Source organism: Myxine glutinosa, chromosome 5, assembly GCF_964187855.1.
Source record: "Myxine glutinosa chromosome 5, kmMyxGlut1.1, whole genome shotgun sequence".
In the NCBI taxonomy this organism is placed as follows: Eukaryota; Metazoa; Chordata; class Myxini; order Myxiniformes; family Myxinidae; genus Myxine; species Myxine glutinosa.
The window spans coordinates 32,282,020-32,298,243 of record NC_136265.1 but is presented as its reverse complement, the minus strand read 5'-3'; the positions used below and the strand labels follow the sequence as shown (position 1 = coordinate 32,298,243).

The window sequence follows — 16,224 nt, the reverse complement described above, 5'->3', positions numbered from 1 at the left end:
AGAGTGAGTGAGAGAGTGAGAGAGAGAGAGAGGTACTGCAATACCGGGTCAATGCGTGGAGCGGACGGAGCAAGCCCCTGATCCAACTCCCGATCCCAAAAATCCATTTAATAGAGGTCTTAAAATTGCGGGACTTATCAGCTATTAAACTGATAAGAACAGATACTACACAGAGAGAGAGAGAGAGAGAGAGAGAGAGAGAGAGAGAGAGAGAGAGAGAGAGAGAGAGAGAGAGAGAGAGAGAGAGAGAGAGAGAGAGAGAATTGAATTGAATTTGCAACACCATTTATTTCACAAAAAAACACACCAGGTCAAGTTACATTTTTACAGGAGAGAAAAAAATAGAAAAAAACAACAGTTCTTAATGTTAAAAAGAAAAGCACAAATTCGATTCATTCACAACACATAAGGCTTCATTGATACACCATTTGCATTCAAAGAGTTTGACATTTTCATTCGCCACATAATAATCAAACTCTAACCTTATTCTTGCAGACACCAGCCCTTTAAACATAGGTACAACATCGAACCCATGCCCATTATCAATTTTAATTTTCCTCGATTTATATATTGAGTATTTTGCTACAGCAGCTAAGAAGTTTAGGAGGACACCAGAGTCCTTGCAGGAGGGTCTGAAAGATACACCAAAAATAAAAGAATGTGAAGTAAAAGGAAAAGACAACTGATCAAAAAGGTGTGTGAGAATCAAGAAAAGAGGTATTAGTCTTTCGCATTTCACATAGGCATGAAAGAGATCCTCCTTCTGTACACAGAAGGGGCATGCTACTGGCACTGAGCTGTCAAGGTGATGAACAAAGGTGTTCGTAGGGAGAGCCCAATGTGCTAGTCTCCACTGGATATCTGCGAGGAACCCGTAAATAGGTAATTTGTACATATTAGGCCACAGTGGCGTGGCAGGAGACCCTGGCCCTAACCTTTCGGACCACAAGGCCACTCTTGTTACTCCGGAGAAGGGTGATGCTTGGTTTTCTCGAAGGAGCTTGTGAATACCAGCCTTTGTTGCCAAATGAAAAGGAGAGACAAGTTCACCATTCGACTGGAGAGCTGGGAGCACCTTAATTTCAGGGAAAGACAGCCGAACATCCTCGACATTGTTTATACCTTCCCAGCCAATATTTAACTCCTTAAACTTCCTCTTGACGATGCGTATAATTTGGCTGACAATACGCACGGATCTTAAACCAAGAATGGCCGCCACCCTGCCAGCAGACATCCATTTTGTCCCAGATGTATCCCTCAGGTCACAAACTTTGCCAATTCCTCCTTGAGTAAATTTCCTAATCAAAGTCGGACTATGAGGAATGCATGGAAAAAAACCGTTATAGAAAATAGGCTCTTGGATAAACATCCGGCAATTATAAGCCTCAAGGCAACGATGAACCCCAAAACCTTTCCAAACTCTCAGCAAACCCTGATAAAAAGTTGGGATTGAAACTAAGCTGACACGGTCAAGGTTCACCAGGAACAAGTGCCTATCATAACACAGGCCTCCCGCTTGTTGCAACAAGAAAAACGCAAATGAGCGCCAGGGCAGCTCTTCAGCATACAACAGACGTTGCACAGACTGTAGGCGAAAAGCCATAAGCCGGGTGGACACCTCCACAATTCCATGTCCACCCTCCTTCCGAGGATGGTACAGTATTTGCGGCCGAAGCCAGTGGTATCCATTCCAAAAGAAATTAACCAAGACCCGCTGGATGGCTGGTATCAACTCCTTGGGTGGCTGCAAGGCAATTAGTTTATGCCATAATCTTGCTGCTATCAAGTTATTTATAACAAGAGAGCGGCCTTTATAAGAAAGAGATCGCAGCAGTCCTTCCCATCGTTTCAACCGGTGTGTAATTTGTTCAATCATTCCTTCCCAGTTCTTCGTTTCTACTTCCTGGTTGCCGAGATAGACACCAAGATATTTGACTCCATCTGTTTTCCACTCTAGATTATGTGGGAGTGACGGTGGCAGTGTTAAAGAAAGGTTATCTGAACCGCACCATAAGGCTACACTCTTGCCCCAATTTACTTCGGCGGAAGAGGCCGCAGAGTAGTCTTTAAAGCAACGCTGCACCGCAGCAACACTACTTGGGCCCTTAATCAGAACACATACATCATCAGCATAAGCTGTGACCACAAATCTTGAACCAAAAACGGCTCCCACATCCTGAGTTATTCGCTGCCTGATGGATGCTAAGAGTGGTTCAAGGGCAATTATATACAGAAGTCCAGAAAGGGGACACCCTTGACGGATACCCCGACGGAAAGGAAAAGGGGGACATAAACTGTTGTTTACTTTCATCATGCAGAAGGTGTTAGTGTATAACAGCTTGACATAGGAAATGAAAGTTTCGCCAAAACCCATCCGCTCCAGAACAGAAAACAAATATGTATGATCAACACGATCAAAAGCCTTTGTTTGGTCAAGAAACAACAACCCAAAACTGGCACGCACGTACTTATTACAAGAAATAATATCCCTTATCAGAAAAATATTGTCATAAATTGACCTTCCTGGTACACAGTAGGTCTGGTCAGGGTGCACAATAGAGCTGATCACAGTTCCCAAACGGTTTGCTAAGGCCTTCGACAAAAGCTTGTAATCCGCACACAGCAATGAGACAGGCCGCCAGTTCTCGACTAGTTGAGTGTCCCCAGCCTTTGGCAACAGGCAAATGACTGCTCTTCTGCAGGACAGGGGAAGCTCTCCAACATGAAGGCATTCATCAAATACCTCAAGCAGGTCAGGTCCCACAAGTTTCCAAAAAGTCTTATAGAACTCTCCGGGCAAACCATCAATCCCAGAGGCTTTACCATCCTTCAAGCTCCGCATAGCAGTTTCAAGTTCAGCAGCCGAAACTGACATGTTCAATGTGCGTTGCTGGTCTTCCTCAAGTCTTGGAAGCCCGGTAGTCAGCTCCTGCAAGGTCTCATTACTTATGCTCTGGGGGGAGTACAAGTTTGTATAAAAAACCTTCAAAACAGACTTAATCTCCTGTTGGGAGGTCACTATTGGCCCATTAGCAGCACGTAGCCCATGAATCTGTTGTGATTTTTTAACAGAGTTCTCCAAACCAAACAAGGCCTTATTTGGCATATCCAACGTTAAATAACTCATTCTCATGCGTACCAGGGTGCCCATTGCTCGCTGCCGTACCAGTTCAGTCAACATTGCCTTTTTAGTCCATAGCAGCCGGTCACCTGTAGTGTCTTTCCCAGCCGTATTAATGTTTTCCTCCAGGGCTGCAATTTCAGCCTTTAATGAATCAATCGAGAGATTTTGCAATTTAGTGGCATAAAGACTATATTGTTGACAGAACGATTTGACCTGACCCTTTGCGAGGTCCCACCACAGTCGAAGGTTAGCATGTTCAAATTTGGAGGACCGAATTCTTTCCCACACGGCTCGAAAAGCCTCTTTGAATCTCATATCATTCAGCAGGTGGGTATTAAGTGACCAATACGCACTACCCCCTGAGGTCAGAGGCAAATTAAAACCCATTGAAACCAGGTAATGGTCTGTGAAACCAGTTGGGAGTATCTGGGTTGTGGCCATCACATTTAGCATTGGCTTATTCACGTAGAATCTGTCTAGCCTTGCCATTGATATCCTCCCATCATGGCATCTGCACCACGTATAGCACCGTGAAGTTGGGTGTTGCAACCTCCAAACATCTTTCAAATGCTGATTTTTGATGATGTTCTCCAAAATCCTCATAGAAGCTGGATGGGGTTCATGACCGGTCCTGTCTACGGAAGGATTGATAGTGCAATTGAAATCACCAGCAACACAGATGAAAGCGGTTGTATCCAGTCCTTTTACAAAGTCATGCAGAGTGGAAAAGAACACTCTTCTTTCCATGGGCTCACTCGGTGCATATACGTTCACAATGATGATCCTTTGCGTGTTGCAATAGAAATCCACCGCTATCAGATGTCCCTTATAAATTTCCTTAAAGACAATCTTCCGAGCAGGGATTCTATCACTCAAGGCGATGGCAACACCAGCTTTGGGTGTGGTAAACCCACTCAGCCACCACTGCCCTCGATAAAGTTTTCCCCATTCAGCAACCAGGGTGTTCGTAGCATGAGTCTCCTGTATCAGGATGATGTCGGCTTTCACCCTCTCCATCGCCTGAATTGTCTGAATTTTTCGTAAGGGGGTACAACCCCCATTGATATTCAGGGATGCGATACATATCTTTCGCAAAGCCATTTACAAAGGTAACTCACCCTCCGCCTGCAATTCCTTATTCGCCTTTGTGACCGCTTTCCGAAGACGCTGAAATTGGGCCTCCGAGATTTCCATTGGGTCATTTCTTTGCAGGAGGGGTCTTGCAGCCCTGATGAAAGTTTTCACATCGGGAAAATGGTCTTTGATCACAACGTAGCGTTGCCTAAACGTCTCGTTTAGGAAACTGATGACGTTTTCCTTTGTCGCTTCCATCTGTTCTTCTCCCTGATGATCATTCACAGACACAAGGCTTTGAGCTTCCTCATCCAGCTCCCTAACCACATCAACGTTGAAACTCCTTTGTTGTGTGTCAGGAGCAGGCACACCTTCTGTGTCATCACCACTGCAGTCTTCTTGTTGCATCACAAGGGGCACATCTGTGCCACCACTGCTGCCTATTATAGGTCTGCTTGGACCATCATCCTTGGTCGTTTCAACCGGATGTGAGCAACAACCGTTGTCACTCAGGCCCTGGGACTGCTCGTTGTCACAAGGGACAATGGTGCCATCATCACAACCAATACTGCTGCATTGATTTTCTTCAACAAGAGCAAGGGGTGAAGTCCTACTCTCCTCTGTTTCGTCACCACCCTGCCCAGCTTGCTGAGAATCATCAGGATAGTCTGAGATACTGTTTGTTTGTACGAGTATCACTTTGCTACCTTTGTCTTCCACCTCGGCGCTCAAAAAGGTACGTTTTAGGTTCCTCTTAGCCTCGGTGCCTTTCATCAATACCTCCTCAAAGACCATATTCTCTTGAGGTTGCAGCCTCTTGTCCTCATCGACTGGGTGCACCCCTGCTGCACTAACCTCAGCAACACCGCCACCACTTTCCACACCCTGGTCTTCTGGTGTGGGCGTCTGTACTCCACCAGGCTCATGAACGGGGGGCACTGCATCAGTTACAGGGGGGGCCGACCCAGCTGCTGTAGCGTACGTCTTCTTGGCGTCTGGGCAATACTGCTTAGTGTGTCCGTGTGCTCCACATCCGTAGCAGATCAAGGTCTCGGTCGCCATGAAGATTCTATATTCATGCTCGCCTACTTTAAAGGTGTGGGAGGTGTTCAACTGCTTCGCTGCGTCTTTTAGAACAACAAAACAAAAACGTCTAAACGATTGTACGTGCTTCAACCTGCCGTTTCTCGTACGTAGAGGAACCCTAATGATTCGAGAGACGACAGTGCCAAACTCACCTAGCTTGTGTAGGATTTCCTCGTTACCTAGGAAAGGCGGAACATTGCTCAGAATGACTTTAACTGCCGGCGTGTCCATCGACGACACAGGAACAAACAGATCGTTTCCCAAGGTCAAACCGTTCTGCACAACAATATCGGCCAGACTTATTTGCGAAACAAAAACCACAATTTTGTGATTCATACGAGACGCGGCACGAATGTTACTCACGTCGATCAAATCCCCAATCGCAAGCAAAATGTCATCCATTTCAACTCCCTCCGGTGGGACAAGGCACAGCCCGTGCTTACGCGATAAACCCTCATCGGTAACACGATCGGCAGGCCTTTGGCTACTCCTATTAGCCATATCGTCAAAGGAGAAACGAAGTGAAAGCAAATAGATTTGTATAATCCCCAAAAAAAAAAGAATAGAAAAAAATATATATATATTAAGTAACTAGAAACGAAAGCACGGTTTAAACCACGTTAGGAAAAAACGTGGTTCAAACAAACCCTTACCGTGCTGGCTCTCCCTCTCTCTGTCTCGAAGGAGGAGAAAAAAACGAGGGACAGGTGGTAACGAAGCAGGAAGGGAGGAAAAAGGTCAACATACACGACAAGAGTACAAAAGGAAAAACCAAAGGGAGGGGAAAGGTAAAAAGGTTGGTGGGGAGAGGATGAAAAACAACACGAGCCAGGAGCTACAACACACAAGCACGAGCACGCGCCATCTTGCCACGCCCAACACACGAAACGGCCAGCAGGGGGCGCGAGCGAGAGAGAGAGAGAGAGTGAGAGAGAGAGAGAGAGAGGGTGGGCACCAACAGCAGTGTTGAAGGACAAATTGAGGGAGACTTGCACAAAAAATGGATGTGGGGAGTAATGGGTGGTAGGAAAGGACACATGGGTGGACAAGATGGATATAGAAGGAAGCTCTCAGGATGGCCAAACTGGAAATTTGGAAGGAGGTGGACTTTTGAGGTAGGGGGGAGTTGGCAGGTGGAGGGGTTAACTGGGGTAGAAAATATCATGGTTTTGGATTGGGGATGATTTAAGATGGTGGTGAACAGTCGTCTTGAAGACCTCCCTGGAGGGGAGAATGAGATTAAAGAGAATGTGGAAGTTGGTTCCAATTGTTTGACCAGCTTGTGATTTTTTTTCCCAAGGTCTTAAGAGAGGGAAGAGGCTCCAACCTGCCTGTCTGAAGGATGGGGGATGTCATAGCAGAAGATGGAGCGTGGAGTCATTAGTAAATAAATAAAGACGATTTTCCAGAGAATCAAAGAGATCGTTAATAAAGATCAGGAATATGACTGGCCCAGACACTGCATTGGGGCACTTCAGCCTTGACAGGGAGAGGAGATGAAAGTATTCCGTTGAGAGCCACACTTTGACTATGAGAGTAGAAGTCAGTAAGCCATGTGTGGAGTTGGCCTTGGATGCCATAGGCGCAGAGTTTGGCGGATGCCAGATTGTATCAAGAGCATGACATATGTCCAGAGAGATGGCCCAGATGTCATGTCTGATATTGAGGGCCTCTGTGCATTGTTGTGTGAGTAGAAGCAGCATGTCCAAGGTCGAGTGACCTCATCGGAATCCAAATCGATGATCTGAGATGAGGTTGTTGGAGAAAAGGAATGATATGTCAACTGTGATGATTAATACCATGACCTTGCTGATGACTGGAAGTAAGCTAATTGGTCGGTTGTTGAGAGGATCCGTTTTTGCACCTTTTTATGCCTCTGGCGACTTAGTCGGCTTATTGCTTATTGTTTTTTTTTATTGCTTATTGAATTGAAAACTTATTGCTTATTAAAAACTTATTTTAATAAGGGGGGGAACAGGGTTAGGGGGAGATGAGAGGAGCGGGTCAGGTTATGTCAAGAGGAGGCAGGATGAGCAGGAAGCTGAGGGGAAGCAGAAAAAATAATAGAACAAGGCCAAACAATGCTGGGAAGGCAATGGCAAACCACCCAGTATAATCTTTGCCAAGAAACTGCGTCATCAGCACCAATACTCTGTAAAGAGTAAGGAAGGTACAGAGTTATTGACTCGAGTCGCATTTTTTTTTTGATTTGGGACTTGACTTGCAAACATTTGACTTGCCGACATTAAAAAGGTCGTTCAAGTTTGAAAACCAACAAGTTGATGCTCAAATTAGGTTGACTGACGACACTCACGTGCTTATCCGAATAATTTTGCGTAAAACAGCAAGAAAGCAAGCTCTTCAAACGTTGATAAATCCGTCGTGCAGCGAGAAAACAGCAACCATTCGATTTATTACGTACACTCTTAGAGCTTCTTTGCGCATGCGCATGCTGAGGGCCCACGGCCTCTTCCGGTTCATTCTGCTCTCAACTCAATCTCTCCATATTTTCATTCCAATCACAATTATTAATACTATAGCATTAATATAACAAGATACGTTAAAAGTTAAAACCCTCGTGATGGTGACAAATATAAACGACGATCTTACGATCTGACGTCATAACCAATGCAGACGAATCTGCCGGCGAGAAAGGGCGGATACGAAACACTTCATAGAAATAGAAATTTAATATCATAATTTTATTGCGATATTATGAAACCAGCGAATCTTGGTGATCGTATTTACTTCAGGATTTGGAGCAGCTTTGAACTTTGTATCGATCAAAAGTCAAAATAATAATTGTATTGAGGAATCGGACCCACAAGACCCCGAAGGACCCAAAAGACCCCTAGGACTCAAAATACCCTCGAGTACGGCAGGCAGGTATGCTACAAGTCGGTGAAGACCAATGAAAAATTGGTCAAAATGATGGAATTCCATAAAAAAATGTCGGGGAATTCCATAAAAAATCATGGCGTTCCGTTAGAAAATATTACTTGATGGAGAATAACTTGCTGCCAACTCTGATAAGGTACCGGTACCTTAAAATAAGGTACTTTCAGTTTGCTGCATTCATCATCATATTCATCAGATAATGGGAAGAATTGGAGGTGAAGGCGAGGAACTTCATCTCATTTCATTGTTTTGGCAGGAGAGAACGAGAGAGACTTGGTATTCCTGATCGATGGATCCAATTCCGTGACTCCTCGGCAATTTAACATCATCAAGAGGTTTATCAAGTCTACAATTCGTGGAGTGGATGTGGGCCCAGATGCAACACAAGTCTCGGTGGTGCAAGTGGGTGACAACCCCAGGGGTGACATCTATCTGAATTCATTCGATAAGAAGCATCCGCTGCTTCATGCTGTGCATAATATCAAGAAGGTCGGTGGTCTGCGGAATGTTGGCAAGGCCCTGAACTTTGTGGGACAACAGGTACTTCAGCCAAAGAAGGGCTCGCGGCCTGGCGTACCAAAGGTATGTCACCCTCAGTTGCTACAAACTCGACTAATTCAAAAATGAAAGAAATTTTTACCATCGTCCAACTTCATTCTCATTGTTTTTCTAACTTCACCTCTGAATATTCACCACATGATACCATTTATACATTGTAGATGTGAAGATATTTATCAGGAAGCTTGTAATTCCAAAATGGAATCATTTTGCTCTCTCCAGTTCTTTATGATTATTTGATCTAACTCACCTAACCTCCAATATTTACCTTTTGTAGTATTCTACGTATTTTGGAACCACCATTTTGTTTTTTCCCATGAGCGGGTTCTACTCATGCTGCTCTTCCTCATTTATTTGTTTCTTGTTCTGCCTACTTCTTCCTTAGACGTTAGTTGTCGTGCTGGCAGGTAAGCCGGCTGATGATGTGAGAGGTAGCATTAATTTGCTGCGCACATACGGAGTGGAGGTTTCCGCCCTGGGAGCTGGATATGATGACAAGAATGTGCTTGGGCAGATTGCCACAGACCCAGACGACGTGAAAACGTTCACAAATTTCCGCCAAATCATTCAATACGTGCGCACAATCTACTACCGTTACGGCCTGGTGTCTGGAGTTGCGAAGCCAGGTAAGCACCTGCTATTTGGAATCTGACCGAATCGTTTGTGCTGAAACGTTTTATCAACCTGTACAACCCTTAAACTCTTTTCTTTGAGATTAAGGCTTCAGTTTCACTTTACCACATTAGCTATTGGTACCTTCACTCACAAACCAATCGGAATTGCCTTCATCAAGCCACCTGTCGGCAGAAAAGGGTGTCGTCATCCTTTCACATTGATTTGAAGGCCAGGCACGTTTCTCTATAAAAGGAATAAGTTCATGTCATTCATGTTAAAAATTCATTTATGTATCCCAGTTTTCATTGTATTGTAGGGGAGAGTTGGGTAAGATGAGCCATTTTTCAGTAATGCCCTTCTGGACATCAAATATAAAGTGCTGTGCATCAGAGCCATAGTGATTATGATGGTGTAAATACTTTCTTCTCCCCTCATACACATGTTACCATTTCATTTTCATGTAATTAATTAGCAGAGGCCTTCAAAAAAAAGTTGTCTAATGGCTCATTTTGCCCCAATGATGGGGCAAGTTGATCATGGGTTCGGGGTAACTTGAGCCAGTGGGTAAGTTGAGCCACAAGAAAAAAAACAGCATGAAACGTTTTGTGTCCCATCAAATTCACCGGCTCAATACAGGACAGAACAGCAATAAAACAAGTTTGAGACAAAAAGTTTAAGTCCAGATCCACTGGAAAAGCTTATTATTGATAAAACACTGAGAAAACCCATTGAAACTGGGAATGCATGAAGTATTAATGAATACACATTTTTTTAACAATCACGCAAAAGCTGTTGCTTATAGCTTTAACAATGCAAAACAAGACAAAGTAGTTTCCTGTAAATGTTCACGTTTTTCAGATCAGATTTTTCAGTTCAATAATTGAAACTTGATAAATGCTCCTTGCCCTTGTGTGAAATTTACGCACATGTAAGAAGCACCTCGTGTCTATTACAAAGTAACATGATGTAATTGATCTAATGAAATTTAACAGTTTGAACTAAACCAATTATACATGTATTGTGTTCTGATTATTAGTAAGACACATGAATTATCAGTAAACTTTGGCTGAATGTTCATACATATGTAATCGTCAAGATTTATCAGTCAGATATGCTGATGAACTGGTTTGTATTTCAAATAATTATGAAGAACAACCACGTGCTGTCTTCCTTTTATAGTCCCAACCCAAGGCATTTTTCCATTTACCTGTGATTAATGCAAAAATATTTACATAAATCATTCTTAGGAATAGGATTTAGATCTATACACAAGTATCGGTGTTACAAGAACGACAGTTTTCAACTCCAACTTGCGTATAAAGCAGTAACTTTGTCTTGCACACATGTTCATGGGGTAAGATGAGCCATGGCTCAACTTGACCCGACCCAATTGATCATCTTACCCCACGGGCGCCACTTTGAATATAAACATGCTCATTTCACGTAGTATTGATTCAATTTACAATTCATACTCTCAGGTAAATAATCTACACCATTCATGTTCACATTACTACATAAACAATAATTCATTAAGCTTCCATTAATTCTATTGTTATCACCCTCAAAACACCATAACTCAAAGTTTGGGAAATTCTGAAAAAAATACAAATTTCATTAGATCTTACTTACCCCTGCTTCATATTCCTCTGCATGTGTACTCAGGAAGAAAGACTGTTGCTATGAAAGTATAGATGGCGCTCTCACACCTTCAAATATTTCACTTTCTAACAAACATGGGGTGGCTCAACTTACCCTAAGGCTCAACTTACCCCACTCTCCCCCTACCCGTTACATGTACAAGCTTCTTTTTTTGGGCCTTGGACAGTGTACAAAAAAAATGCTCAGATCGAAATGGTTTGGATCTCAACTTCTTCAACACAGCTGTTCACCACTGCCTCAGATTGTCCCCAATCCAAAACCATGATGTTTTCTTCCCTCGTTGACTCCTACCCGACCCTACCCCAATCCCTCTACCCTCCAAATTTCAGGTTTTCCCTCCTGAGAGTTCCCTTCTGCATCCATCTTGTCCACCCCATGCATCCTCTCCTGCCCCCCATTCCTCCCCACACCCATTGCGATCCACATCTCTCTCATTCTTGGCCTTCAACTCTGCTGTTGGTTTTGCTTGGCTCTTTTGTTTCCTTTGCCTGTTGGTCTTTTATCTTGGTCTGTTCGTCTTGGCTCTTTGCTGTTCATTTTATCCTGGTGTGTCATGATCCATTCAGAGTACTCATACAAGCTCTTCCACGAGCCTCGACTCTGTATATATGTATTTATAAATGTGTGTGTATATATATAAAATTGAAAAATTTGTGAAAATTAGATTTCAAAAAAAAAGGGAGAAAAAGATGAAATGAGTTATAAAGTTGGGCAGGGTAAGGTGGAAGCATTGTGAAGAAGAGTGAAAAATGCAAGGGAGGAAACAGGGTTAGGGTTTATTAAAAGGTGGAGGCATGTATGTGCAGAGCACACAGGTGTGTTCGGGTGAAAAATCCATGTTTGTGTTTGCAAACAAATGCTGAACCCTTTGTGGAATATATTTGATCACGTCAGAATGACAAGTGCTGCCACCGTCTAATTGTGTGTGGAAGGAGGAAATGTATTCGTGAGACACAATGTGAAGAGTGTCATTTAAACACCATCTTCTTTTTCCTCTGCCCATTTTTCCTTCAAAGGAGAGAACGAGAGAGACTTGGTATTCCTGATCGATGGGTCCAATTCCGTGACTCCTCAGCAATTTAACATCATCAAGAGGTTTATCAAGTCTACAATTCGTGGAGTGGATGTGGGCCCAGATGCAACACAAGTCTCGGTGGTGCAAGTGGGTGACAAACCCATGGGTGACATCTATCTGAATTCATTCGGTAAGAAGCATCCGCTGCTTCATGCTGTGCATAATATCAAGAAGGTCGGTGGTCTGCGGAATGTTGGCAAGGCCCTGAACTTTGTGGGACAAGAGGTACTTCAGCCAAAGAAGGGCTCGCGGCCTGGCGTACCAAAGGTATGTCACCCTCAGTTGCTACAAACTCGACGAATTCATAAATTAAAGAAATTGTTGCCATTGTCCAACTTCATTCTCATTGTTTTTCTAAGTTCACCAGGAAGAGAATGAAATTGTTTGCTTTGTAGACCAGTGCACCTTGGAAAGGGAATATTCACGGACACGTGTTTCGGGCTCGTTGGCCCTCTTCAGCATGGAGCAGAAACTGCTCCCAGGAGAAAGCAGGTCAAAAACTGTGTTTGACCAGTTCACTCCAGGGAAGAGCTTCTGCTCCACGCTGATGAGGGCCGATAGGCCTGAAACTCGTATGTCCACGAATGTTCCCACTCAGGGTTGGGACAATTCGATAAAATTAACCATTAAAAAAAAAAGACTTTCCAGGTATTGACTACAGTGCAGTTCTCCTGAGAGGTATACCCCGCTCAAGTCTGTGGCCTCGAACTCTTAGGTCTGCTAACGTCATGTCTAATAGGAGACACCGATGCAACTGTTTCGTCAGAAGAGCCTTTAAATAAATAACAATAAAACAAGAACGATAGTGTAATAAAAGTGTCACATACTTAAAGACCTGGGTGTGGATACCAGTTAGGAGCAAATCATGTAAGTATTACATTTTTTTGACTTGAAGCATGGACAGCCAGTTCGTGAATGACTTGGAAAAAAATCGGCCGATGGCAAACAATGAACCAATAAATTCCACATTCCTGTGCCACCTTCAGTCGAAAGTCAGGCATTGCCAGCACGTTCTCTATATATTCATTCATCATTCCAATCACAAATTCATACCATAATATCATTATATAAAAATTTAATGTTAATTCACTATTGTATTGACATATCAAACCAGCGATCCGTCATTATCTCTTCACTTCCGGATTCGGGAGCGAGGTCCATGTCGATTGCATTTCAAAATCATAATTGTATTGAGGAATTTCTGAAACTTCCTACCTGCCTTACGACACCTGCTGGGACCCCAAAACGTCCCACAGAAGGTTATTAATTATTATATTTCCTTTGAGTAAAATATGCAACTGCAATGGTTACGAAATGTTGTCCCCTTGTCATGTGACCAGATCCTTAACTCTGATTGGTTTCGGTCTGCGGGGACATACGGACAGACAAACGCTGTTCTGGACGGCATTGTCCGACGGGCTACCCCGTAAAACTATATATCGCTTAAAATGTCTTTTATCCATTGATGGAAAAGAAAACTTTTGTGAAAGTGCTTGTGTTAAAACTGTAATTCCCCTCCCTGTTACATCCTCAGACGTTGCTTGTCGTGCTGGCGGGTAAGCCTGCTGACGATGTGAAGGCTGGTGCTGGGTTACTGCACACATACGGAGTGGATGTTTCAGTCCTTGGAGCTGGATATGATGACAAGAATGTGCTTGGGCAGATTGCCTCAGACCCGGACGACGTGAAAACGTTCACAAATTTCCGCCAAATCATTCGATACGTGCGCACAATCTACTACCGTTACGGCCTGGTGTCTGGAGTTGCGAAGCCAGGTAAGCACCTGCTATTTGGAATCTGACGGAATCGATTGTGCTGCAAAGTTTTCTCAACCTGTACAAACCTTAAACTCTTTTCTTTGAGATTAAGGCGTCAGTTTCACTTTACAACATTAGCTCTTGGTACCTTCACTCACAAACCAATCGGAATTGCCTCCAGCTTGCCACCTCTCGGCAGAAAAGGGTGTCGTCATCCTTTCACATTGATTTGAAGGCCAGGCACGTTTCTCTATATAAGGAATAAGTTCATGTCATTCATGTTAAAAATTCATTTATGTATCCCAGTTTTCATTGTATTGTACCCGTTACATGTACAAGCTTCTTTTTTTGGGCCTTGGACAGGGTACAAAAAAAATGCTCAGATCGAAATTGTTTGGATCTCAACTTCTTCAACACAGCTGTTCATCACTGCCTCAGATTGTCCGCAATCCAAAACCATGATGTTTTCTTCCCTCGTTGTATCCTACCCGACCCTACCCCAATCCCTCTACCCTCCAAATTTCAGGTTTTCCCTTCTGAGAGTTCCCTTCTGCATCCATCTTGTCCACCCCATGCAGCCATGCATCCTCTCCTGTCCCCCATTCCTCCCCACACCCATTGCTATCCACATCTCCCCCATTCTTGGCCTTCAACTCTGCTGTTGGTGTTGCCCCCTCTCTTTACTGTTCATTTTGTCCTGTTGTGTCATGATCCATTCAGAGTACTCATACAAGCTCTGACATGAGCCTCGACTCTGTATATATGTTTATATAAATGTGTGTGTATGTATATATATGTATATATATAAAAATGTATACCGTCGGAACCCACTATTCGCGGGGGATATGTTCCTGGGAAATGTCGCGAATTGCAAAACCGCGAAAGGGGGCGCGTTGTTTCAATGGAAAAAGGTGGTATTGGTTCCGTAATCGTGAAAATTCGCGAATAACGAGGAACAAACCGTGAATGGTGAGGCAAAATTCCCAAATGTTGAAGCAAATCCCAAGAATGTTTGCAATAATCACTAATGTCAATGAAAATCCACGAATGTACGCCGTGACATGGTTTCAATGGGAAAAGTGAGACAGCTATTTGCACAAATAGAGACTGCGGAGTGTTTTCATTCTGTACAGTAACTCGCAGGGATGACGTGTTATCCAGCTGGTGGGATATCCCGCAAAGCAATGTTTACCATCTGTTGGGATATCCCATGAAACATTGTTTACCTGTGAACGGCGGAAATCACGTGGAGCTGTTAACATTGTGAACGGCGGGATATCCCATGAAACATTGTTTCCCGATGAAAGGCGGCGGGATATCACATGAAGCTGTTCACAGTGGGAATGATGGGATATCCCGGGAAAGCCATAAAAACAAGAAACACAGGGCAGTGAACGCAGGACAGGTCATGCTCGCGGCTCGTGAATGTTTTTTTCCTCCCCAGTAAAACTGCGAATTCGCGGAACATGGCGTCGAATAGAATGAAAAAAACCGCGAATTCGTTGAACTCTTTTCCTCGAATAGAGAAACAGGTCGCATTTTATCAATTGCGAATGCGCGGAACCCATGAATCATATATATATATGCTGTATATGTATGTATTTATGTATGTGTATAACTGTATATAGATGTATGTGTGGCGGACACATAAGCCCACTGGCGTGGTGACATCATTCCGCGCACCAAGTGGGCGGTGGCCACGCCCGAGGGGTAGGCGTGGCCTCATGATATACACCGGGCGCGCAGCCTGGAGCGCGCCAGTGTTACAGTGGGAGTGAGCTCCTGAAATAAAGACGCTTATAAGTTACCGCTTGTCCGCTTCCTCCTTGCTCGCAAGCAGCGCGCGTAACGCCGCGCTTTATATGTATATATTTCCATGCAAACAATAATTTGTGGGATTAGTTGTTTTGTTCAAATCCTTTGCAAATTTATACACCACAAATGAAATTTCTCACTGCTGTGTGAATGAAGCCGACATTCTTTTTCTAATGAAAGACGATTTAGTGGCAAAGGTAGATTCAGATATTTCACTGTGATGAACAGGGGTCAAGAGGAGGAAAATTGAGAAAATTCGATTTTTTTTAAAAAGGGAGAATAAAGATGAAATGAGGGATAAAGTTGGGCAGGGTAAGGTGGAAGCATTGTGAAGAAGAGTGAAAAATGCAAGGGAGGAAACAGGGTTAGGGTTTAATAAATGGTGGAGGTATGTATGTGCAGAGCACACCGGTGTGTTTTGTTGAAAAATCCATGTTTGTGTTTGCAAACAAATGCTGAACCCTTTACGGAATGTATTTGATCACATCAGAATGACAAGTGCTGCCACCGTCTAATTGTGTGTGGAAGGAGGAAATGTATTCGTGAGACACAATGTGAAGAGT

At 43.6% G+C, this 16,224-nt stretch overlaps 1 protein-coding gene and 1 pseudogene across 1 annotated transcript in view; one reads left to right on the top strand and one right to left on the bottom strand.

Moving 5' to 3' along the window:
* Positions 1 to 16,224, top strand: part of LOC137428669 (collagen alpha-1(XII) chain-like) — a 105,406-nt gene that overhangs the window by 28,373 nt on the left and 60,809 nt on the right. The window contains exons 17-20 of the mRNA XM_068118575.2: positions 8,439 to 8,764; positions 9,126 to 9,366; positions 12,031 to 12,356; positions 13,624 to 13,864. Coding sequence (XP_067974676.2) covers positions 8,439 to 8,764; positions 9,126 to 9,366; positions 12,031 to 12,356; positions 13,624 to 13,864 — 1,134 coding nt within the window. The remainder of the gene's footprint in view (positions 1 to 8,438; positions 8,765 to 9,125; positions 9,367 to 12,030; positions 12,357 to 13,623; positions 13,865 to 16,224) is intronic.
* On the bottom strand, positions 11 to 185 carry LOC137411141 (U2 spliceosomal RNA; annotated as a pseudogene).